The sequence below is a fragment of the Mobula birostris genome, chromosome 17 (assembly GCF_030028105.1).
Source record: "Mobula birostris isolate sMobBir1 chromosome 17, sMobBir1.hap1, whole genome shotgun sequence".
NCBI lineage: Eukaryota > Metazoa > Chordata > Chondrichthyes > Myliobatiformes > Myliobatidae > Mobula > Mobula birostris.
The window spans coordinates 63,979,044-64,006,413 of record NC_092386.1 but is presented as its reverse complement, the minus strand read 5'-3'; the positions used below and the strand labels follow the sequence as shown (position 1 = coordinate 64,006,413).

Sequence of the window (27,370 nt, the reverse complement as noted above, 5' to 3'; positions counted from 1 at the left end):
CCGTCTTTCTTCCCGGACCTCCTGTCCCATGATCCTCTCGTATCCCCTTTTGCCTATCACCTGTCCAGCTCTTGGTTCTATCCCTCCCCCTCCTGTCTTCTCCTATCATTTTGGATCTCCCCCTCCCCCTCCAACTTTCAAATCCCTTACTCACTCTTCCTTCAGTTAGTCCTGACGAAGGGTCTCGGCCTGAAACGTCGACTGCACCTCTTCCTAGAGATGCTGCCTGGCCTGCTGCGTTCACCAGCAACTTTGATGTGTGTTACTTAATGTTGAGCATCAATATAGCATCAGCAAATAAAATCCAATGAAGGGAACAAACAACTTATCTTACAAATTGTTAAGAGTAGTGAAAAGCTTCGATATATTACCAGAAGCTTGGATATTGTGGTAAAATGATGAAAAAATCTGCAGATGCTGGAAATCCAAGCAACACACAGAAAATGTCAGAGAAACTCAGGCAACATCTATGGAAAAGAGTAAAGAGACAACGTTTCGGGCTGAGACACTTCATCTTTTTTTTCCAGTCCTGATGAAGGGTCTCTGCCCGAAGCATTGACTGCTTACTCTTTTCCATAGATGCTGCTTTAGGGTAAAATGATTCCACTTGGAGTAGAACTAGAGTTGGAGGCTATATATTTCAATATAACAATAATTACTTTCTTCTATAAAATTCCTTGTCAGAGCATTTAAAATGTGTTGGATTAGGGTGTAGAATTGTTTTTTTTGTAGTTTAAGTTTCCTATGCTTAGTATTTTTATATTATCACCTATATACATGTAATTGTGCAGTGAATTTTCCAGCAATTACAGTAGAGTTGTTTCTATATTTTTCTAGAAACCTTAGCTTTCTGTACCAGCTGTCATGCCACTTTATCTGGACATTTTATAGATTAATTGCTGTCATTGAAATTAACTCTAGTCTGAGTATGAGGTGACCACAATGGCTGTTCTCTCGGCTGTTTTCCACCCTTGTAACACCCAATAAAACAGCTGTAAGCAATAAGTTTTATGCTTTAGTCCTGACTTCCAAAGATCCAGTGAAATCATCGGACAAAGTCAGCATGGATTTGTGAAAGGAAAATCATGTCTGACGAATCTCATAGAATTTTTTGAGGATGTAACTAGTAGAGTGGATAGGGGAGAACCAATGGATGTGGTATTTTTGGATTTTCAAAAGGTTTTTGACAAGGTCCCACACAGGAGGTTAGTGTGCAAACTTAAAGCACACGGTATTGGGGGTATGGTATTGATGTGGACAGAGAATTGGTTGGCAGACAGGAAGCAAAGAGTGGGAATAAACAGGACCTTTTCAGAATGACAGGCAGTGACTAGTGAGGTACCGCAAGGCTCAGTGCTGGGACCCCAGCTGTTTACAATATATATTAATAACTTAGACGAGGGAATTAAATGCAGCATCTCCAAGTTTGCGGATGACACAAAGCTGGGTGGCAGTGTTAGTTGTGAGGAGGATGCTAAGAAGATGCAGGGTGACTTGGATAGGTTAAGTGAGTGGGCAAATTCATGGCAGATGCAATTTATTGTGGATAAATGTGAGGTTATCCATTTTGGTGGCAAGAACAGGAAAACAGATTATTATCTGAATGGTGGCCAATTAGGAAAAGGGGAGGTGCAACGTGACCTGGGTGTCATTGTACACCAGTCATTGAAAGTGGGCATGCAGGTAAAGCAGGTGGTGAAAAAGGCGAATGGTATGCTGGCATTCATGGCAAGAGGATTCAAGTACAGGAGCAGGGAGGTTCTACTGCAGTTGTACAAGGCCTTAATGAGACCACACCTGGAGTATTGTGTGCAGTTTTGGTCCCCTAATCTGAGGAAAGACATTCTTGCCATAGAGGGAGTACAAAGCAGGTTCACCAGATTGATTCCTGGGATGGCAGGACTTTCATATGAAGAAAGAGTGGATCAACTAGGCTTATACTTGCTGGAATTTAGAAGATTGAGGGAGGACCTTATTGAAACATATAAAATTCTAAAGGGATTGGACAGGCTCAATGCAGGAAGATTGTTCCCGATGTTGGGGAAGTCCAGAACAAGGGGTCACAGTTTAAGGATAAAGGGGAAGCCTTTTAGGACCGAGATGAGGAAAAACTTCTTCACACAGAGAGTGGTGAATCTGTGGAATTCTCTGCCACAGGAAACAGTTAAGGCCAGTTCATTGGCTATATTTAAGAGGGAGTTAGATATGGCCCTTGTGGCTAAAGGGATCGGGGATATGGAGAGAAGGCAGGTACAGGGATCAGCCATGATCATACTGAATGGCGGTGTAGGCTCGAAGGGGCAAATGGCCTACTCCTGCACCTGTTTTCTATGTTTCTATGAATCACAAAATCACAACCACCTGCCACAAAGAGTGGTTGAAGCAAACAGCGTTGATGCATTTAAGAATTTACTTGGAAATATGGCAGGGAACAATTAAGAGAGAAAAATACAATGGGAGGCAAATAAAGGGTAGGGTGCATCTCTTTATGAACATTAATATATGGAGAAGTTTATTGGATTAAGTACCTTGCTTCTATTCTGTAAATACACTGCACTATAGTGAAATATTTCAGAAGATTATTACCTGAGGTGGTATGGAAATGGAGTCCTTGAGAAATGGGGATGGAATTTCTCTTAGTTCTGATACAGCAACAGATGCCACTACTCCAATGTCCAAAAATATAATATCCACAACTCGAGCACCATGTACATTGGTAATCTTGAAATACACAATATTCAAATTACCATAAATATCAGCACACAAAGTTAGGCAAAATGCTATGAATTGTAAAAAAATCTTATTTATTGTGTCCATGCAAACCAATGTTACAGAAATGCAGTAATTTAAATATTGACTTTTTAAACTGCATTATTTCACCAAGAGCTCTTTGAAATGCCATGATGAGAACAGCGTAGTTAAGTACTTCTGTTAACGATGAATTCTCCATCCTGACTGTTCTAGGAGGACTACAGGAAGGACGTGGAAGCCACAGAAAGGGTGCAGAGGAGATTTACAAGGATGTTGCCTGGATTGGGGAGCATGCCTTATGAGAATAGGCTGAGTGAACGTGACCTTTTTTCCTTAGAGTGACGGAGGATGAGAGGTGACCTGATAGAGGTGTATAATATGATGAGAGGCATTGATCATGTGGATAGTCAGAGGCTTTTTTTCCCCAGGGCTGAAATGGCTAGCACAAGAGGGTACAGTTTTAAGGTGCTTAGAAGTAGATACAGAGGAAATGTCAGGGGTAAGTGTTTTTACGCAGACAGTGGCGAGTGCGTGGAATGGGCTGCTGGCGACTGTGGCGGAGGCGGATACGATAGGGTCTTTTAAGAGACTCCTGGACAGGTACATGGAGCTTAGAAAAATAGAGCTATGAGTAACCCTAGGTAATGAGAAATTACATGTTCGGCACAGCTTTGTGGGCCGAACAGCCTGTATTGTGCTGTAGGTTTTCTATGTTTCTATGATTCCAGAGGAACCAGCAAACCTCCAGTACAAGAACACAGCAAAAGGAGTAGGCTCTTTTTTCCCTTCAGTTTGTTCTGCTGCCAAATGACTATTTCTCTTGTATATGGTGTGAGTAAGCAATTCTACTTGGAGCCAGGATCAGTGATTGAAAGATATTAAAAAAATCTTTGGAATTTTTTTTGCACTTAATGATGCCAATTAAATCTATAGTTCTTAACAGGTTAGGGAACAGATGATAGAAGGACATAGCAAGAAACACATTAGATTGAGTCATAGTCATACAATACTGAAACAAGCCCTTCACCCACTGACTTTTAAACACCCATTCCACATTTAACCCTTCTTTAAATTTCTCCACACATTCTCATCAACTATGCCCAGTTTCTGCCACTTACCTCCACATGAAGGGGAATTTATCACGACATATTAAGCAAGCAATTAGGATATGGGAGAAAATGGAGCAGCTGAAAGGAACCTACATGGTCACAGGGTGAATGTGCAAATTTCATGTGCAGAACATCCAAGGTCAAGATTGACGAGTTTCTGGCACAGCAGAGCAGCAGATTCACTAGCTGTGCCATTATGCTGGCCCATTGCTGCTTGAAGACAAAGCCAGCATAGACTGGTTGGGCAATTTCTAAATTGTAGTTCTTTTATATATCGTAAAAAATATACCAATTGGCAAACTCAGAATATTCAAACAGCGAAGTGGAACAAAACTGAAGCTGGCAAATAGCAAGTCATAAACAGAAGTGACCAGTATCAAACAAAAAACATACCTAGCAGCAAATGTTACCAATTTTACACCAAATAACACAAAAAATTACGTTGCTTTATAAACAAGTCCATGATCAATATTGAAAATACATTAATAGAGTAGTCTAAATAAAAATAAGTTACTTTGATACAGTCCAGCTGGCACTGTCACCATAACTAGACTGTCATGTGTAATTTTAGTCTGGAGTATGGCAAGCGGTATATGAGCCTTGGAAAAGATATACAAAATGACTCCTAGTTTATCGAAGCACCGTTGCTCAGATGAATCCAAGTCCCTTAGCCTATTTATAATGGAGCAGTATAAATATACAAACAAAACACCTGCATAGTGTTCATATGGATTATTAGAATTCAACAGATTGACACTCAGGGATGTGCTTGCTGCTGGCCGCTATGATTGATGGCAACTGCCCACATGGTTAGAGAGGTTTGTACCCTGAGGCAAACACTATTATACAAAAGGCATTTTTTATATAAATAAGGCATATTTAGTCCACATGACCTACAGAAAAGGTTTTAAATCATTGAGGTTTAAGGGAGTTTCTTCCTTTTAGAAAAAAAAAACAGTAAGAGTAACACACAGACACACCCCTTTCTTTAGCTTTTTCTGTGATTGCAAAGCAGAATGTGACAGGCTGGTCAAACTGATGGAGTAAAGGCTTGAAGAGCCATTATGTATAAGAAATTCTGATGAGGGTCAGGCATCATGGATCAATTAATTTCTTTCCTTTTTGGTCATTTTCTTATGCTCTGATGTTTGCTGTACTAGCATCACTGACTTAAATAAACAAATTCTTTAAGTTACTGAGGACAATAAAACTGCATCATGTGCAATAAGGTGCCCATGTCATGTCATCTGATTCTTGAGTTCTGCGATATAAACGGGGAAGAGGGGTGGTAACCAGAAACTGGAACTTCTATTCAGTATCCTTGCAGTGAGCCTGCTGTAAGGATGCTGTAGTATCTATGGTCAACTGATAAACAGCCTATTAACATTTCATTGCTCAGACACAAGTAATACACATGATCGGCCTTTAGGAATCGTAACCCAAATTAATACATAATATTAAGAGGGAAAGGGTAGTATTTGAAAATGGCACTAAATAACTTTTGCTACTTTCCAGATTTAATATTGAAGAGAAAAATCAAAGATCTAGATATATATTAACTGACAAAACTTACCTCTACTCGTGCCCACTTTCCTCGCCATCGTGCTAAACAACGCTTACCACAAAAAGGTAATGAGACAAAATATTCTGATGTGAGTTGCTGTAATTAAACAAGGCCAGAAAATTTAACTTACAATTTTGGAAAAGTAATTCAAAGATAACCCATTTCATATGACTCGCAGTACAAATTATCCAATGAAATATACCTATTTACTCACATGTGCAGTCTCAGTTACATATCTTTTAAGCAAATTAAAATATTGATATTATTTAAACTACGAAAATGGAAAAAAATTTAAAAACCAAGCCTTTGGATACAAACGGAACCCTTAGCACAATCTTTTCATTTCCTTCTCCAGTAGTTTGGGAATTTGAATTCCTCCACCGAAGTCTGGTAGCATTAGTAGACAGACATACAGCAAAGGTGTAAAACATGTAAATTGAAAGTGAGTAGATTAGCTCCACTTTGACAATTTAATTGAGTTATTGCCATATCACTTATCAAAGAGTACACCAGAACAAGGGGTACTCTACAATCAATCGATGATGCCAAAAAAAGAGTCAACTTTACGTCAACATCTATTTTAAAAACCAAGCATCAGCTTAGCAAGTGACAACAATGACAATGGAAACTGATCGATGCTACTTGTCTGATTTTGGCCAGGATTGGTTAAGTGACAAGGACTACACAAATATAAGCCAACCAACATTTGATTGCTTAGCCCAATTTGAATGAAATAACTCTAAAACAGGTGCATTAGTTGGAAATATATTGACTGACAAACAAATGTACAGAAAATGTTGGATGCTGCAGCACAGCAACATTAATTTACAGGAATGAGGGTGAACAATTTCTAAAAATCAATGTTCAGTATGTATTTGGGAGAGGATGTGAAAGAGGCTCATGTCCTATTCTTTGAAATATAAATGAGCAATCAACATCCCCAAATGAAGTAACAATAAATAGTAACCTTCTGGCTCCATTTGGAAATTGGATCAAAATAATTTATTATGGCTAGAGGACAGGATAGTTGAAAGTGTAGTTGAAAGCTGGTGGAAAAGGTAGAATTTTTAAAGAAAATGATTATTCAGTTATATAGACCGGATGGGTAGTCTTGGTTTAATCCTGCTCTTCTCTGCGGAAATAGCTGCAAAATGGGAAAGCAGAGGTGTTACTCTTCCTGCAATTCCTTGAGTGAATTGTGAAGAGATGGAAGCAGCATGAATCAGAATTCCCCTCCTTAAATCAATGCTTTCTGCAAATTGCTAATGTCTGGTATACCATAATGACTTCTCTCCATAAGTACTGTAAACCATGTGTGTCTTCTCAAAAGGGTGACAGAGTGGAAGATAACACATCTGATCAATTAGATGCATGATATTCCACAGCAATATTTCCAAAAAGAAACTAAATGGCTGGAAGGGCCCACACCATGCTGTATCTCAAAAATAAAATAAAATTAATTAAACCTCTTTCCCTGAAATATATTGAAGGAAATGAGAAAGGTCAGGTGAAGCCACAGCATTAAAGGATGTGTTTGAACTGGTTTTCATCTAAAATTTTAAAAAAAGTTTTCTCTTTCCATATTTTGTTGAGTTTTTCCAGCAATATTCTTTACATACAAAACCGGTTACATTTTAAAATCTTATTTAATTAGGAATTCTGAAAATCCATTCCTAGAATTTTGACTTTGTGAATACTATACACATTCATAAATCAAGATGCTTTGAAGCCAAAATCATGGTTTTTGAAGTATAATAATGTCAAGGTACTAATACAAATTGGAAGTGTTTACTTTCTGAATATTAATTGCTGCAACTGGAGAATGCAGCGTGCGGCAGTAGACCAGGTTGTACTCAGGTGATCAACATGATACCTGGCATGAATAATTTATTGCCAGCTTCCTTTTGAGTTTTGCACTGATATGGGGGCAGCTCTCTCCATCACATTCTCTTGAATGCTTAATAGAGAAAATTTTTATCCACCCTCACCACCTGGGACATGTCCTTTTCTCATTAATACTATCAGGGAGGTGGTACAGAAGCCAGAAGACTCACACTCAAAGCTTTAGGAACAAGTTCTTCCCCTCCATCAGATTTCTGAATGGTCCATGAATCCATGAAAACTAGCTCACTATTCCCATTCTGCACTATTGACTTACTTACTGACTTATTGATATATTGTAAATTATAGTAACTTGTGTCTTGCACTGCTACTACAAAATGATAAAATTTCAGGACATATCAATGATAACAAACCTGATTCTGAAACAAGTTACTGGAGTGAATGATACACACTAAAAGTGAAAATGCTAATTGGACACGATGCAAATTCAGAATCTAAATATTGTAATACACAATCAGCAAGTATGGGATATATCTGATATCCTATGAACAAGCTGACCTGGTAATGCTCAAGCAAGGATGAAGAGCCTTTATCGTGGCATGGTCCCAAACACTGCACAAAAATATAAATACTATTTAATTTTTCCTGTCAATAAAAACAAACTGATTACTAATACGTTATGTATTTCTACCTATAGAGGGTATAAAACCAGAAGGCAAGATTCCCACTAGAAGTACCAGAGCTGAAACATGTCAGGGACAAATAAGATGTGTGATGCCTGTTCTTTATCAAGTGCTGAGGGGAAAAAAACCCCTCAAAATAAGTGAATATCAATGTTTTTGAAAGAATGCAATGCTTCCCTACTCATGGTGTGCAAAAGCAACTTTGCAGTCAAGTGTGCCCAACCTTAAATGTATGGATAGAAATTACAATGGACATTTACAAAATGGAGAAGATAACAGCATCTGTTAATCATAGGTTGGAACAATTTGATTCATACTGGGAAAAATGGTTTAACTACTTAACACCTCATAGACCTGATTTTATTCTCACAAGTCAATGAATATGTTATAAAAAAAGATCACTCCCTACTTTGTACATAGTTTTCTTCTTTCAATTGTTCTTTCTTTCCTCTCCTTTCTATAAGAGTATATCTCAAATATTATGTAGGGATTTATGACAAATATGATTATATGATATATATGTACAATATCTCAAATACATCTTATGGAAATGTTTGTTTGATGATGAACTTCAATAAAAAATAAATTACAAAAAAGGAATGAAACGAAACTAAACTATGGAGCAGACAATGACGGTACAACAGAAACGATGTTAACAAATGAGAAAGAACAAGCTACAGATGACAAGGGTGGTTGTCAGTACAAGCAGAATAGAAGAACATTTTAAACACAAAATGTGACTGATTGACGAGCCTATTTTTCCTTTAAAAAAGTTCATAATCTAGAATTCATGTTAAATACTTGAATCAAGCTCATAGCAGCAAAGCAATCCTTATTTTCACACATTCATAACATATTTCATATACTCAAGTGTTTAAAAGTGAAACATACACGGTAGTTGAAATATTGTTCAACTTTTTCAAGTAAGGCACTGAGCTGGTTCCAACCCTTTGAAGGTACTTGACAGTAGATGGTCCCATCTGAACAGACATTGGTAACTACCACATTAAGGTACACACCATTTTCCTGTAACAGAAATTCAGAACAATTTAAATTATCAAGGCTTTGAATTAACTTGCATGAAATAAAATACTCAGCAGTAAACATTGTCGTCATGGCATAGTTTTTTTGATCTTTCTGATCTACATTTAATTTTTAGCTGCAACACTCAAAAACAATATGCACTTGCATTTTATTTCATTCCTAAACATCCAAACGTTAATAATCAAAACTATGGAATGTTTTTTGCAACACCAGCAGTATATCATTAAGTACCTGTTGGTGACAGTGTTACGTCAAGTCAGGGTCATACCCTGATCTGGATATAATAATCAATTAAAATATTCATATATGGTCTCCTTTCAAATTATGAAAGAGAAAAGGAGAAAACAAAACACTGGAGAATCAAGAAAGGTGAAAAAGTGGAAAGAAATGGGATTGGAATAGGGAAGATGGAGTAGGATGAGGTGGGATGAAGAAATTACAGAAATGACAAGAAATAAGAGGAAAGGAAGATACCAAGTTGGATAATATACTTAGGCACTTTGAAATACAATCGTGCACATCTAGAGAAAGGTCATTATTAAAGTGAGTGAAAGTAGAATGCAAGGTCTGAGAAGGACAAAGATTGTCTTTTTGAGCAATACAGAAAATATAAACATTCTATCTTTTTGTGATACTGTTTGAAATGTAGGACTTGAGCTCCAATAAGAAAAATCAAAGAGTTTACCTTCAAATTCACTTCAAGTGTCTTGTCATACAAAGCCTTCAGACATGCAGCATTGATATTAAAATCATCATCCCCTGAAGTATCATACAAAAGAACAAGTGGAATCTCACTCCTTTCTAAGATTTCCATCAGCAATATCTTTCCACTGGCTAAGTGTTCAAAAGATTCCAACACACATGGCTCTTTGCAGAATGCTTCAAGACCTAAAACACAAATAAATGCTACTTTAACTAATCTTGTATCCACAAACATATCTTCACTAAAAATTAATTGCATTTCATAAGTGAACTCTTCTAGCATTTTTATGCTAAAGGTTACATTTGAACTCTATTTCACTTCTAGAGCCCACACACAAAATGCTAGAGGAACTCAGCAGGTCAGGTAGCATCAATGGAGAGGAATAAACAGTCGACGTTTCAGACTGAGACCTTGGTCCGGGTGAAGAGTCTTAGCAGGAAACTCCATAGATGCCACTTGACCTCCTGAGTTCCTCCAACATTTTGTGTGCATTGGTCTGGATTTGCAGTGTCTGCGGAATCTCTTGTGTTTGTTTTGCTTCTACAAGCCTCTATACACAAAGGGTTGTAAATGTTTAATTTTCTCATGTGTAATAAGTGCATAGAAAAAAAAAAGAGGAGTAATAATCTGCAAACAACAGAAATTCTGCAGATGCTGGAAATTCAAGCAACACACATCAAAGTTGCTGGTGAACGCAGCAGGCCAGGCAGCATCTCTAGGAAGAGGTACAGTCGACGTTTCAGGCCAAGACCCTTCATCAGGACTAACTGAAGGAAGAGTGAGTATGGGACTTGAAAGTTGGAGGGGGAGGGGAGATCCAAAATGATAGGAAAAGTCAGGAGGGGGAGGGATGGAGCCAAGAGCTGGACAGGTGATTGGCAAAAGGGATACGAGAGGATCATGGGACAGGAGGTCCGGGAAGAAAGACCGGGGGGGGGGGGGGGGGAGGGGACCCAGAGGATGGGCAAGGGGTATATTCAGAGGGACAGAGGGAGAAAAAGGAGAGTGAGAGGAAGAATGTGTGTATAAAAATAAGTAACAGATGGGGTACGAGGGGGAGGTGGGGCATTAGCTGAAGTTAGAGAAGTCGATGTTCATGCCATCAGGTTGGAGGCTACCCAGACGGAATATAAGGTGTTGTTCCTCCAACCTGAGTGTGGCTTCATCTTTACAGTAGAGGAGGCCATGGATAGACATATCAGAATGGGAATGGGATGTGGAATTAAAATGTGTGGCCACTGGGAGATCCTGCTCACACTGTGGATAGACATGTCAAAATGGGAATGGGATGTGGAATTAAAATGTGTGGCCACTGGGAGATTGCCGTGGATAGACATGTCAGAATAGGAATGGTAAGCAGGATCTCCCAGTGGCCACACATTTTAATTCCACATCCTATTCTGACATGTCTATCCACGGCCTCCTCTACTGTAAAGATGAAGCCACACTCAGGTTGGAGGAACAACACCCTATATCCCGTCTGGGTAGCCTCCAACCTGATGGCATGAACATGGATTTCTCTAACTTCTGTTAATGCCCCACCTCCCCCTCGTACCCCATCTGTTACTTATTTTTATACACACATTCTTTCTCTCACTCTCCTTTTTCTCCCTCTGTCCCTCTGAATATACCCCTTGCCCATCCTCTGGCTCCCCTCCCCCCCCCCCCGTCTTTCTTCCTGGACCTCCTGTCCCATGATCCTCTCGTATCCCTTTTGCCAATCACCTGTCCAGCTCTTGGCTCCATCCCTTCCCCTCCTGTCTTCTCCTATCATTTTGGATCTCCCCCTCCCCCTCCAACTTTCAAATCTCTTACTCACTCTTCCTTCAGTTAGTCCTGACGAAGGGTCTCGGCCTGAAACGTCGACTGCACCTCTTCCTAGAGATGCTGCCTGGCCTGCTGCGTTCATCAGCAACTTTGATGTGTGTTGTTGGAGAAATAATCTGGCTATGGCAGCAATTCATTTGTCTATTTCCAAGCAAGTGCACTGCAATCCTTGTTTACAATGGGGTCTGTACATTGAAAAATGCAGCCTAGGTATATTGCAGAGCACCTGTGCTCAGTTTGCAGGAATAATCCACAGTTTCAGGTTGTCTGACACTTTCATTCATTATTCCCTCTCACTCTGACCTATCCAGCCTCCTGTATTATAACCACGAATACCAAAACTAAAAGATCAAGGAACAATTGTTTGTCTTGGTTTTTTGCAACCTGCAGGTCCTCCCTTAGATAACTCAGTCTCCCTGTCCATTTGTAACAGGACTGGCTAGTTTTGCCTACTGGGCATGTCCCAGTAGATCAGACAGTATATATACCAGACATTATAACATGTTCAACACAATACACAGAGCTTAACTGCATTTTAACAGCCACATTATTTCACCTATCAGAGAAATCCCCTTTGCAGCATCTAATGTCCTGTACTCTATTCTGTACTCCTGAGACCAGCTTCTTTTTTAGTTCTGATGAAAGGTCTCAGGCCTGAGACACTAAACTTCATTTTTCATGGATGCTGTCTGACCTGCCACATTTTCAACATTATTTTTTATTAGAATGTTATTTAATAATGTTATATATACATATATACACACACACACACACACACACACACATATACACAAACATACACACATATGTGTGCACACACGTGTATATACACACACAAACACACATATTTCACCATATATAACCCTGAGATTCATATGGCAGCAGGTGATTTTAGGATTACAGTTGTATAATGCTACAATATCCTGCACAGATTCTTAATAAAGTTTGTTTCTTGGCTTAAATTGTGATAACACAAAAGGTGTAAGAGTTGTCAGTTTAAAACCTGTGACTCACTTTTGTCTGGGAAGTTAAATGAGGAATTGCATGTTTAAACACCCTTAGATACTTTAAGAATTGCATGAATTCCTACAGCTCCTTGTACGTACATCATTGAACTTTCTACTTATCATGGTGGCAGAGCTAGTGCAGCTGCTGCATTGGCTTCCTTCAGATGCTCTGGTTTCTTCCAATATTAAAGGGTATGCAAGTTAGTAGGCTAATGAAATTGCCCCTAGTGTGTGTGAGTGAGTGGCAAAATCTGGAGTGAGTTGATGGGTAATATGGGATTTGTATAGGATTAGTATAAATGGGTGGTTGATGGTCGGCATATGGTATTCAAACATTTTAAATTATTGATTGATTCGAGTCTGTATTAATTGTCTGCATTTTCTGCCTAAACACAGAGTTGTAAACTTTTATCTATTTAACCAAAGTCCTGCTTTCTGTTGAGCTGTTCTGTGAACCCAGGGTACCTGTACTGTGCCTTCAAATCTGATGAGGGAAATGGACAATTTTATTTTTTAAAAAAAAACACATTAATTAGAAAACTCTAGGAAGAGGTACAGTGGACGTTTCAGGCCGAGACCCTTCGTCAGGACGAAGGATCTCGGCCTGAAACGTCCACTGTACCTCTTCCTAGAGATGCTGCCTGGCCTGCTGCATTCACCAGCAACTTTGATGTGTGTTGCTTGAATTTCCAACATCGGCAGAATTCCTCGTGTTTGCGTTAATTAGAAAACTGTCCACTGAACCTGTCACAAGTCCTGAAGCCCACTGAATTCAGAAACAATAGGTTTAAATAATATATTAATCCCAATGGGACCCTACTGGCAATGATCCATCATACATAAAAGTCTTCAATTTTCACTCTATTCTTCCTGCTACAGAGTTAATTTTAGTTCCAATTTGCCACTATCCCTTGGATCGCAAATTTTCTGATCAACCTACCAACTATGACCTTGTAATCAACTCTCTTTACCATCTCCAGGAAAAATGCAATGAAGTCAGAAAAAAACCTCCTATTAATAAATACATGCCAATTCTTTTCTTTCAAAATGGAGATTTATACAGTTATTAGAATTAATTCCAATAAAAACAAACTTTAAACACATTGGCCTATATCTATTCAATTTATCTTTTTTTTAAAAACGAGGGTTTTCCAGTAAGATAGTGGCTGCTCAGACGTGTGGCTCCTACAGGCTCAACCAAAGGTGTTATTGTCTCTTTAAAATGCATTTCTTTTTACAAAGCAAGACCCTGCTGAAGATTAAGAACTTAAAGTACTGTAGATCTCCTCCATCAGCGAGTTGCGCAATGGCGGAGAAACTGGAGCTGGACTTGCTGTGGAGTGTGCTGCTGCCTGTGTCAGAGAGATGTTGGAGTGGGTGCATGGAGGAGGTGTGCTGTCTAACAGCAAGTGATCTGTTTAGGCACTTTTCTTGTGATCGCAAGACCCTGTTGGACATTGTTAACGGTTAATGTGGAATGCTGCAAGTCTGATTCACTGCTTTATTGGCAAACGGTGACCGCAGATTGTCAATGCTGCCCTCTAGTGTTCGCTCAGCAGAAGACAAGGTGCACTGTGTGCAACTGCTGACTGCTACAACATTCATGGACTCAGGGATCTAGATTAAACTTTTTATGTGATTGTATTTTACCACTGTCTTATGAGCTATGTGTGCCTTGTGCTGTGAAGACCATTGGTGCTGTGTTTTGGAGCTTAGCTCGTACTAACACTGTTTCGTTTGGCTGTATTCATGGGTACTCAAGTATCGTTGAATGACAATTAAACTTGATGTTGTTAAATTGTAAATATAGCCTTATAGGAAATTTATTAATAGTTTTGTGTTTTTGAATTGTGACGAAAGTACACATAGACTAAGATGTTAACTGTCCTGTGCTGGCACCAGTGGGATCAGCAGTTGGTCTGCCACCTGTCTTCAGGAGAAAGAGAGATAAGGAAAACAATGGAGCAGCATTTGGAGATGTTAATGAAGAGACTGGAGAGCTGTCAAGACCGGCTCCTCTTTGAACCCTGAACTGTTTGAAGTGATGGACAGGCGATACCCCAGCAGGGGGATAAAAAGGGACAGGTTCGCTAAGGCAAGACACACACGACACCCCGAGGTAACGAGACCCTGGAAGCGGTGCGTCTCCCATAAGTCAGTGGGAGTTTTTGGAGAGCTGGTCGCGGGACCAAGCCATAGACGCACAGGGTGGGAAGGAACGATCGGCGGGAACCTGGTGTGTGTCCGCCCTTGCCTGGGTGCCAGGTTCACTGTAGAGGAACAGAGGGGTCACAGTCGGTGACCTCAGAAGACATTACAAAGGGCTCGCCCGAAAGCTGACTGCGAAGAATATCGAAGGTCTGTGTGGAAGCCGTTTTTGAATATTCATTCGCTTTCTCTCTCTCTCTCTCTCTCTCTCTCTCCCCCCCCCACGGCAGTGATTACTGTGAACTGAACTGAACTCAATTGAACTGAACTTTGCGTTACTTTGAAACTGGTCATTTACCCCTAGACGACAATAGAGCTTGATTGATCCTATTATCCTAGTTTCTGTGTACATGTGTGTTTATCATTGCTGAACTGTTGTATTCATTATCCTTTTGATTAGAGTACTGTGTTGCTTATTTCTTTAATAAAACTTACTTAGTTCCAGTAATCCAGACTCTAACGGAGTGATCCACTTCTGCTGGTTTGGCAAGCCAGTTACGGGGTACGTAACATAAGGTAAACGTGAAATACATTACAAGCACTCAATTCCAAATGCAGCTTTGAAAGCCAATAAATCAAGACTCACAAGGTATCAAAGTCACTATAGGGAGTAAAAGCCTGTTCTTTACACTGAAATGCCTCCTTCTTCACTGATTCTTGTACAAAGACTGGGAGACAGCCTCTCAGCAGAAAACTTTGCCTGATGTTTTACTCCAACTAAGGGTAGCTGGCTATTCAGTGGAAGAGTCTGCTTGTTAATTTGAAGCTATGTTTTTATACTTACTGTTCCTGCAGATCAGCAAATCATATGATGTACTGACTTTAACGATGTTGATGTTGGGTTCATTTTAAAATCCTGCCAGCAAGAATTCTCTGCTGCATGTTTAGGGACTGATTAAGTGTATATTCCAGTGCTACAGGCTGGCTAGGCTAACCCCAACAGATTCAACTTTCTCATTATAACAACAGAGCAAGACATTTACGTTACTTTGTTATGAAAAGCACACATCCTCAGGGATGTGTGCTTAGCCCACTGCTCTACTCTCTCTATACCTGAGACTGTGTAGCTAGGCATCACAGCTCAAATACAATCTATAAATTTGCTTCTGATACAAACATTGTTGCCAGAATTTCAGATGGTGACGAGAGGGTGTACAGGAGCTAGTTGAGTTCTGTTGCAGCAACAACCTTACACTCAACGTCAGTAAGACTAAGAAACTGAATGTGGACTTCAGAAAGGGTGAGTCAGGGAACACATACCAGTCTTCATTGAGGGATCAGAGTTGGAAGGGTGAGCAATTTCAAGTTGCTGGGTGTCAATATCTCTGAGGATCCAACCTGGACCCAAAATATTGATGCAGCTACAAAGGTACAACAGCACTATATTTCATTAGGAGTTTGAGAAGATTTGGTATGTGACCAAAAACACTTGAAAATTTCTACAGATGTACTGTGGAGAACATTCTAACTGGCTGCATCACTGTCTGGTGGGGTAGTGGAGAGTGGGGGTAATGCACAGAATCAAAGCAAGCTGCAGAAAGTTGTAAACTTAGTCAGATCCTTCACGAGCACTAGTTTCCATAGTATTCAGGACATCTTCAAGGAGTGATGCCTCAAAAAGGGTGCATCCTTCATTAAGCACCCCCATCACCCAGGTCATGCCTTGCTCTCATTGTTACCATCAGGAAGGAGGTACAGAAGCGTAACGCATACACTCAACGATACAGGAGCAGCTTCTTCCACTCTGCCATCTAACTTCTGAACGGACATTGAACCCATGAACACTACCTCAGAGAGAGACACACACACATGCAGGTCAACTCTGAGTGATTATGCAGAAAGTTTGAAGTTAATAACTCATCTCCTTCTACCTTAGGCCATGAACTTCTCAATCCCTCCTGATGAGTTAACAACTTCAAACTTTCTGCATAATTACTCAAAGAGTTGAACTGTATGTGCATGTAACGAGAGCTGTATAACTCATCTCCTTCTACCTTAGGCCACGAACTTATCAATCACCCCTGCTGTGGACACTTTCTGGAGGTCCAAGATCCGTATGCTCCACGATCGCTGGACTAAGTGTGTAAATGTAGGAACAGACTATGTTGAAAAATAAATGTGCTAGGTTTTCTAAAATTGACTCCTTCTACCGTAGGCCACAAACTTATCAATCACCTCTCGTAAGAACCTGATAGTAGATGATTATAACTTTCCACATTTTGACTGGGACTCCTTTACAATGAAAGGACTGGATGGGATAGAGATTGTTAAATGTGTTCAGAAAAGCTTCCTTAATTTATAGAGCCTTCAACTAGGGAGATTACGATACTAGGTCCATATTAAGGAATGAGACAGAGCAGGTGACAGGTGTGTATACAAAAATACTTTGGATCTAGTGAATATCATTTAATTAGTTTCAAAGTAATTATGGTCCTCAGGTTGAGATTTCAAATTGGAGAAAGACCAGTTTTGATGGTATCAGAAAGGATCTGGCAGGTGTGGATTGGGACAGGTTTTTTTGGCAAAGGTGTGCTTGCGAGGTGGAAGGTCTTGAAAAGTGAAATACCAAAAGTAAACAGTTGGAATAAAATGCAAGGCTGGCAGAAGTAGGAAACCTGCGTTTGAGGGATATTGAAGCCTTGGTTAGGAGGCACAGAGCAAGAGGAAAAAAAAATCAGGCACTGGAGGAGTATATTAAAAAATGGAAGCCAACATACAAGGGAGAAATCAAGAGGGCTAAAAGAATGCATGAGTTGGCACTGACAGACACAGTGAAGTAGAATCCCAAGGGACTCTACAGATATATGAAAAGCAAAAAGATAGGAAGGGACAAAATTGATCCACTTTAAGATCAGCATGGTTATCAATGCATAGAGCCCAAATAGATGGGGTGGAGAGGAGATATTAAATTGATTTTTTTACATCAGTATTAAATTGGGAGGTGGACAGAGAGTCGACAGAACTGAGGCAAAACCGTAGTGAAGTGATGGACCTTACAGAAGAGGAGGAGCTTGCTGTCTTGAGACAAATTAGCGTAGGTAAGTCCCCAGGGCCTGACAATATGTCCCCTTATACTCTGTGCGAAGCTAGTGAAAAACGTTGAAGGGTCCTGGCAGAGGTATTAACCAGAGGTCAGGTGACAAGATAGCAAGTAATAGGTAAACTATTGGAAGGTATTAAGGGAATAGATAAAAAAGTATATGGATAGACAGGGCCTGCTCGAGAATAGTAAATATGGCTTGTATGTGGTAGATCATGTCTGGCCTATCTCAGAGGGGTTTTCAAGAAGGTTACCAGGAAAGGGTGAAGGAAAGGTGGTGGATGTTGTTTACATGGACTTCAGCAAGGGCTTTGACAATGTCCCACATAGGAGGTTGGTCCAAAAGATAGACATTCAGGATGAGGCAGCAAATTGGATTCAATGTTGGCTTCGTGGGAGAAGCTAGAGTGTGGTAGTAGATAGTTGCTTCTCTGACCAGAGGCCTGTGAACATAGTAGTCAGTAAGGAAGGCTTTCGACACTTGCAGTGGGATCTGGACCAGCTAAAAAAAAAAAAAGAGGGATGAAAAATGTCTGCATTAAATTCCATCTGCCAGGTGTGAGGCTGGGAGGACCAAACAGGGAAGGATTTGCAGAGTGAATGTTGGGGTACTGAGCAGTGCAGTAAAGCAGGTTACCTGGGTATACAGATCCATAATTCCATGAAATAGGCATCACATTCCATGAAACAGGGTCATAAAGAGAATTTCTGGCACATTGGCCTTCATAAATCAAAGTATTGAGTACATGAATTGGGATATTATCTTAAATTTGTATAAGACTTAGGCAAGGCCACATTTGGAGCAGTGCAGTTCTAGTCACCTACCTACAGGAAAGATATTAATAAGATTAAAACAGAGAAAATTTTATAAAGATGATGCTTGAGGACCTGAGTTATATGGAAACTTTCAATAGGTTAGAACTTTACTCCCTGGAGCGAAGGAGAATGCGGGGAGATGTATAGATAGGGTATATGCAACATAGACATTCTTCACTGAGGCTGGTGCGGCTAGAAATAGAGATCATATGTTAAAGGAACACAAGGGGGAGTTTCTTCACTCAGGGGGTTGTGCAAGTGTGAAACAAGTTCCAAATGGAAGTGGTGGATGCAAGTTCAACGACAATACTTAGAGGTTTGGATAAGTACATAGATGGGAGGGATGTAGAGGACAATGGTCCAGGTGTGGGCCAATGGGACTAGGCCGATTAATAGTTCAGCATGGACTGGATGTTTCTGTGCTACAGCACTCTATGACTATGAGAAGAGAATAACTACTTGAAAATATAAAAGCATTGCCAAACATGCACTTGCACAACTAATAAGTCTGAACGCAGTATCAGATCATTTTCAGTTTGGATAAGGATTATCAGTTATATGAGCACGTTGAACGAATCAGGAAATATAATTTTATGTCCTCACAACCAACAAGCAATGTCAAGGTATCAAGGCAGCATAAACATTCTTTAGCACATTACAATCCCAGAATAAGGAACTTGTAAACTTAGCCACTGAAGTGAAGCACAATGAAATGCTAATTTTGGATACAGAACTGGATGAAAACCATGAAGTCTGCCAAACAAAATGTAAAGTTTTACTTGCCTGCCAGTTTGCATTTTGAGGCCTGAAAGCTCAAGGAGCAAAATCTTTGATCTAACTTGTATAATTTTGCCTTGTCAATCACCTCATTAAACCCATGATCCACAAAGAACACCTGAAAGAGAAATATTGATGGTGCAAATAGCTCTGTGCCAACTGTGTACTCAATGGTTTAAAAACACAAAATCTGAAAACAGCTTGTAAAATATGCGCAATTATTGGAAATATACATGACAAAAAATGGTTGCAGTAATATGAAATAATGATGTTTTTTATATAATTATAAGATCTTATACCTATTAATATTCTTTGTGATATGTTGTTACTAACTTGGTGGCAATGGCTGAAACTGAGAAAAGTAATTTGGGCAAAAGATAAAGTAGCAAATATCTATCCCCTACCAGCTCAGCTTCAGCAAACAGATTTATGTGGTTTGACCAAATGTTAACAGAATGCATGCAACACTCTAAAAAGACAAAAGATATATTACAAACAATTATTTATGATTATCTAATGATCATAAAATTGCAACTTGAATTCTAACAAAGTATGCGTTGAGATGGGGCATACATTAGGTCCAGGCAATCAGAATCAAGCAAAATCGGTAGAGCTCAAAAATAAGAAAGGAGTAATCTCTCTGATAACCCCTAATAGCCACTTGAACACTGAGGAACACATATGCAAGCAGAATAGGGAAAGGTACAAAAATAATAGGGCTGTTGTCATAAGTGACTTCAACTTCTTTAGTGCGGAAGATTAATATGAATGAGATTCACAGTTTCATCGGCCATTGGGATTCAGAATTGGCTTGCCTATAAAAGACAAATGGTAGTGGTCAGTGGGACTAGTTCTGGCTGGAGCTCTGTGATGAATAGTTTCTGCAGGAACTCTGCTGGTTGTGATAGATAATAAGTGACCTGGATGAAAAAGTGATGGGTGGGTTAGTAAGCTTGCAAATGAAATAAAGATTGGTGGTGTGGGTAGCATGGAAGACTGGAAGAAGATAGAACAGGATATTGGGCAGAGAAATGGCAGATGGAGTGAGGTACTGCACTTTGGGAGATCAAATGCAAAGAGACAGTACACTGTTAATATCAAGACCCTTAGCAGTGCTGACGTGCAGAGGAATCATGCGACCCAAGTTCATAGCTGCAAAGGTTGATAGGGTGGTTAAAAATGCACATGGCATGCTTGCTGTATTAGTCAAGGAACTGAATTCAAGAGTCAGCACACATGTTGCAGCTTTATAAATCTCTAGCTAAGCCACACCTGAAGTATTGCATCCAGTTACGGTTATCCCATTAGAGGAAAGATAGAGGCTTTGGAGAGAGTGCAGGAGTTTACCAGGATGCTGTCTGGACTAGAAGGAATGTGTTACAGGGAGAGGGTGGACAAATTTGAGTTGTTTTCTCAGGATCGGCAAAAGCTCCTGATAGAGGTTTACAAGATGAGAGGCATAGATAGAGTAGACAGCCAGTATCCTTACACACACACACAATAGTGGGTGCCTGGGGTGGCAGACAGGCACATGAATGTGCAGCAAATGAAAGGATATGGACATTGTACAGGCAGAAGGGATTAGTTTAGTTTGGCATTAGATTACTAAATTAATTAGTTCAGTACAACATTGTGGACAAGGATGTGTTCCTGGGCTGTACGTGTTTCTTTGAATCTCTTGATGACTGCATGTGTATGAGTACACTTGAAGGAAATCAGCAGAACACAAGATAGAATAGGCAGGCAGAATTAAGGAAACTCCAAAGAGATTTTATAGGTATATTGAGTAAAAAAGTATTTAGTGTGAGAGCAGCTTGTCTGCGTGTGCAGATGCAGGAAAAGGGCAAGATTTTTAATGAATATTTCTCACGAGTTTTTACTATGGAAAAAATGACAGATGCTAAAGAAGAAAAGGAAATAAATGATGTCTTGAACCTCGTAAGTTATCATAGAGGACATAATGGAGGCCTTAAATGTATAAATCACTGGGGCTTGATTGAGGCTTCCTTGGACCTTGCTAGGGAAGAAATTGAAGAGACCCTTGCAGAGATACTCTCTTCATCTTTAGCCTCAGGTGAAGTTCTGGAAAACTGGAGGGTGGCATTAGCATCATAGAAACATAGAAATCATACCATTAAGAAGAAATGAATCTATGTGCTAGCAGATCTGATATCAGTAATGGGCAAGTTAGTGGAGGTGATTGTGAGGGTTAGGATATATCAACATTTGAATACACAAACCCTAATTGCAGACGGTCACGTGGCTTTGTGAATGGGAGATCTTGTCAGACAAATCTCGAGTTATTTTTGGAAGAGGTAACCAAGAGTAAAGATGAGGGTAGATGAAGTCTAAATGGACTTCAAGGCTTTTGAGAATGTCCCACATGACTGGAAGGTTAAATTGCATGGAATCAAGGGAAAGACAACTAAATGGATTCACAATTTGCTCAATGATAGGAAGTAGATCGTTTTGCACACCGTAGTTCTATGACTGGTGTGTCACAGATCAGTGCTGGGACATTCATTGTTCCTTATTTATATAAACAATTTGGATGTGAATGTACAAGACATGGTTTACAGATGATACTAACAGAGTGCTTATAAAAAGTATTCACACCCCTTGGAAGTTTTCATATTTTATTGTTTTACAACATTAAATCACAGTAGATTTCATTTGGCTTTTTTGACACTGATCAACAGAAAAAGGCTCTTTCTTGTCAAAGCAAAAACAGATCTCTACAAAGTGATCTAAATTAATTACAAGTATAAAACTGAAGCCAGGATTGTGGGAAAGGTAAAGGGCTAGAGAGGAAGGAATCTGATAAGAGAGTGGACCACAGGAGAAAGGGAAGGAGATTACTCAGGGGAAGGTGATAGGCACACGAGGCCAGAGTGGGGTATAGAAGAGGGGAGGGGGAGGGAAAGATGCTTTTAAACCGGAAAGAGAAATTGATATTCATGTCATCAGGTTTGAGGCTACCCAGACAGAATACAAGGTCTTGCTCCTTAACCCTGAGGGTGGCCACATTGTGGCATAAGAGGAGGTCATGCATTGACAGGTTGAAATGGGAATGAGAATTAAAATGTTTGGCACCAGGAATTTCCAATCTCGGCAGATGGAGCACAGATGCTTGACGTAGCAGTCCACCAATTTATGACAGGTCTCACTAACGTAGAGGATGCTGCACAGGGAGCACTGGACACAATAGACAATCTCAACAGATTCATAGGTGAAGTGTTGCCTCACCTGGAAAGACTGTTTAAGGCCCTAAATGGAGGTGAATGGGCAAGTGTAGCACTTTGGCTGTTTGCACGGAAAAGTGCTGGGAGGCAGATTAGTGGGGAAGATTGAATAGGCAAGGGAATCATGGAGAGGTAGGTGGGGTGAGCACAGATGTTTGGGTAAAGCAGATGCAGGTGAGGGCAGCAATGATGGAAGGGAAACCCCATTCTTTGAAGGAGGACATCTCTTAAATTAATTTCTCTCATTAGAAAGCATAGATGTGGAAATTCAGATAAACTGTTCCTTTCAAACTGCAGATTTCAAATTACTAGTACCTTGACTTTTTCTGCTTCCACAGTAACAATCTGTGCTCTTAACCAGGAGTCCTCTTCAGCACCAACAGCCACAAGCTCTCCGATATTCAGTGAACTTAATGGCATTAGGTCAACTGAACAAGTGTAGTGTTCTTTCATGGAGTCTTCCATTTGCTCGAGAGCTCCAGAATACTCCGGCCCGATGTACCTAAAAAAAAAAGGACAATTTTTATTGTCAAGTACTTAGTCTTTAAATATTTTAGCTTTTCCGCTCTAAAACATAACACTTCTGGAAAAGATTTCCTGGACTGCTTTAAAAATGAATAGGGTACAGGGAGTGCTTTGATAGATTTCTATAAAGATTCCAGATGCAAAGACAAGGTACATAGATAATGCTTGGACCTCAAAACAGCAATAACTTTCCCTAATGTTTAAATGGAGAAAACAGCACTCACCACATGACAGTCTGGGACAGAATGGAGAAAATCTCAACAAGGATTTCAACAATTTAACATAGCCATTTCAGCCTTGTCACACATTTGCAGCATTTTCCCTCGTCTCTACTACCACTACGTTTTAACCAACATTATCTCTTGCACAATTTGTCTCTCATCTCCAACCTATCAGGCATTACTTTAGTGTCTCCAAACACTGGTAATAGTTTTGTTCTTCCTTCAGACCTTGGATTTGAAGATGTTATCACCAACGGAAAAAACTTAACTGAAAATGGTAACTAAAATAAATCCTTGGGAGGCTCTATTGTGGACAAGAAAGCTAATTCACAAATGAGATGTCTTGTCTATGATCAGATAACAGAATGGAACCAAGGAATGCAGTGACACCAAGCTAAAGAAAGGAATGATCGAAACAAAACTCCTGTTTAAGGCTGTCAAAGATTGCATGGGTAAAAAATGAACCGCAATTCTGATTAAAGTCATACATGTCAGATTCAGATTTAATATTACTGGCATACGTCGTGAAATTTCTTGCTTTTGTGGCAGCAGAACAATACATAATAACAGAAAAAAACTATATTTATATTACATAGTTAAATTAAACAAATAGTGCAAAAAAAAGTAGTGAGGTAGTGTTCATGGGTTCAGTTTCCATTCAGAAATCTGATGGCAAAGGGAAGAATCTGTTCCTGAATTGTTGAGTGTGTGGCTTCAGGCTCCTGTACCTCCTTCCTGATGGTAGCAATGAGAACAAGACACAACCTGAGTGATGGGGGCCGTTAATGAAGTATGCCACCTCTTTGAGGCATCACTCCTTGTATCATCAGAAAATTTATAGATGGCATTTGAGTCATGGGTGGAGGCAGAGTTGACCAATGGGCTAAGCACATATCCCTGGGGTGCACCAGTGTTGATTGTCAGTGAGGTGGAGATGTTATTTCCAATTGTGGTCACCCAGTTAGGAAGTCGAGGATACAGCTGCAGGGGGAAGTACAGTGGCCCAGGTTTTGGAGCTTATCAATCAGAACTGTAGGAATGATTCTGTTAAAGGCTGAGCTACAGTCAATAAACAGCATCCTGATATATGTATTAGTATTGACCAGGTGATCCAAGACCATGTGAAGAGCCAACGAGATCATATATGCAGTAGACCTGTTGTGGCGATAGGCAGATTGCAGTGGGTCTAGGTCCTCGCCCAAGACGAGAGTTAATTATAGCCATAACCAACCCCTCAACACACTTCATCACTGTAGATGTAAGTGCTGCTGGACAATAGTCATTAAGACAGCTCATCCTGCTCTTCTTGGGCACTGGTATGATTGTTGCCCTTTTGAAGCAGGCAGGAGCTTGATTGTAGCAATGAGGGATTGAAAGACTCTATTTCAACATTAAAACATTGGTCAGAAAACCAGATTGGACAGATTGTGGTTAAGATGTGGAAAGAAAGCCCAAAAAGCAAAATACATGTAATTGTAGACGGAGGGTTTTGAGGATGATTTTTTTCTGGAAGAGATAAGAATTGTGGTTTTTAAAAAGGGAAAAAGACTACCATTTGGAATATCCACCAGCATGGGACGAAGAAAGCTAGTTTTGTGAGAAAAGGTTTGATCGACAAGGGAATGGATACACTCAGGGAGCAGTACGCAAGGGGCTGTTGGGGTGGGGGGGAGGAAGAATGAAAACGGGCTCAGGCTGACGATAAATTTGTAGTGTAACAGCTTTGCTGCATGCAAGACTGCAGCAGTCATGGGCAAACAATTATGCAGATCAGCAGCCAAGGTAGTTGGAGAATGGAAGTACAGCTGCAGTGAATCTTCTCTACTAACAAAAAATATACAGGCTCAGAAGCAGAAATTTCAGAAGGTATCAGCATTTGCCTTACTTGTGTTCAAGAACGTGGAGTTAGAAAGAAAACAGAAAACGGAAGTATCTGTGAGTGTGCATAAATCCAAATATGGAACAGACAACTAGGAGGATCAGGAGGGCTCGAGCAGGAGAAACAAATTGGAATAAATGAGGGTGAGGGATTGAAAGATCAGTCGGTGCAGGGACCAAAGTAATACATCAGAGAAAAGTGGAAATAGTTTGAAGAGAGATTAGCCCTCCAACTTCTTTGTGTACTTCCTTTAATTTAATAAATCAGGAGTTCACATCAGGCCATTAGGAAAGTGACCACTTATTTAATTAAGATTAGTTTTGTAAGGAACTGATTATATGAATAAAAGCAGCACACAGGCTCAAAGGTTACAGGAAAAGTCCAGAGCGAAAATCTGGACTAAAAGGTATTAAGGCATGGGGGCCTGTTATGGTGGGACAATGTAAAGGTTGGGCAAGCACAAGGCATGAACTGGAAGATCACAGGTGGTGTGATATAGGCAGAAAGTTCTGTTAAAGAGGGTGGATGGGAAAGGAGGGTTAAAGGAAAGGCAGCATTATAATAAAGGATGAGAGTGTTACCTTGAAACTTTGAAAGAGAAAGAACAAGAGCGAAAAGAGTGCTCAGGACTTGCTCAGTCGTGATATGGGCAACAAGGTTTTGCCTATGTACTAATTTATTGTCAAGATTAAAAAGAATTGCTTCAGGATGATTCAAATCAGTTCACAGCCAATGACATACTTCTGAATAGTGTCACTGTAATAATGGAGGAATCATGATAGTGAAACTATGCACAGCAAGCTCCCATAGATTTTAATAATAAACACTGCACAAAATATCAGTAGAGAAACACAGGAAGCAGTGATTATCAAAAGATTTAGAAATGCTCTGTGCCAGTTTAAATTGCAATCTAAGCTTGGAAGGGAAAATTATAATTTAAAAAAGGAAAATCTTTAAGTCAGATATGTCACTGTGATCATGTGCATTGCCACGAGGGATAAATACAGAGAACCTGAAGAACATTACATTGCCAAAACATTACACACTAGAGTGAAAAAAAAGCACATAGCAGATGCCAGGTTGTTAAACATGTAAGACTGGTGACAGAAATTTTACAGGTTAAAAAAATACATTAGGTAAAATGAGTATGAAAAAAAGACTAGTAGCAAACAAAAGAGCATCCTAAAATATTTTAGAGATAGAAAAAGTAGAAAAGGTATAAGAGGAATAATGGAGCAGATGAGTAACAAACTCTTTCTATTTAATTAAATGGCAACTTTACACTTCAAAAAAAAAGGTCAAGGAGGATGGCGCTGCTGGAGATCTCAAAGGAAGATGTTTTTGGGATTTGAATCTGGTAAAAATTGGTTGGGATGGTAACAGAACAGCTTGCTGCACTTAAAGTGGATAAATCACCATGGCCTAATGAGATAACCCATGGGTTGTTGTAATCTCATGTACACTGACAGATTTGGGATGCTGCCTTATCAGTGGAAAATTAAAAATATGCTAACCTCAGTGGTGGGAAGAGTAATTATCAGGAATAGATTTAGCTGCCAGATATTGTGCATTGATTGGTGTTAGGGGTTCAGGAGTGTTGAATAGTGAACATAGCAGACATTAATTCAAAGGAAAATTAATCTTCCGTTCTCAATGTACAAACCCCATTTCCAGAAAAGTTGGGATATTTTCCAAAATGCAATAAACAAAAATCTGTGATATGTTAATTCATGTGAACCTTTACTTAACTGACAAAAGCACAAAGAAAAGATTTTCAATAGTTTTACTGACCAACTTAATTGTATTTTGTAAATATACACAAATTTAGAATTTGATGGCTGCAACACATTCAACAAAAGTTGGGACAGAGTTAAAATAAGATTGAAAAGTGCACAGAATATTCAAGTAACACCGGTTTGGAAGACTCCACATTAAGCAGGCTAATTGGTAGCAGGTGAGGTATCATGACTGTATAAAAGTAGCGTCCATCAAAGGCTCTGTCTTTGCAAGCAAGGATGGGTTGTGGCTCACCCCTTTGTGCCAAAATTCGTGAGAGAATTGTTAGTCAGTTCAAAAGGAACATTTCTCAATGCAAGATTGCAGAGTATTTAGGTCTTTCAACATCTACAGTA

At 39.7% G+C, this 27,370-nt stretch overlaps 1 protein-coding gene across 5 annotated transcripts in view; it reads right to left on the bottom strand.

The window, feature by feature from the left end:
- LOC140211714 (tudor domain-containing protein 7-like) overlaps positions 1 to 27,370 on the bottom strand; it is a 122,528-nt gene that overhangs the window by 15,461 nt on the left and 79,697 nt on the right. For all 5 annotated transcript variants that reach the window (XM_072281803.1, XM_072281798.1, XM_072281799.1 and 2 more), the window contains 6 exons: positions 22,929 to 23,115; positions 19,378 to 19,489; positions 9,679 to 9,881; positions 8,841 to 8,975; positions 5,434 to 5,520; positions 2,587 to 2,721 (listed from right to left, as the gene is read on the bottom strand). In XM_072281803.1, the coding sequence (XP_072137904.1) occupies positions 2,587 to 2,721; positions 5,434 to 5,520; positions 8,841 to 8,975; positions 9,679 to 9,881; positions 19,378 to 19,489; positions 22,929 to 23,115 (859 nt within the window). The remainder of the gene's footprint in view (positions 1 to 2,586; positions 2,722 to 5,433; positions 5,521 to 8,840; positions 8,976 to 9,678; positions 9,882 to 19,377; positions 19,490 to 22,928; positions 23,116 to 27,370) is intronic.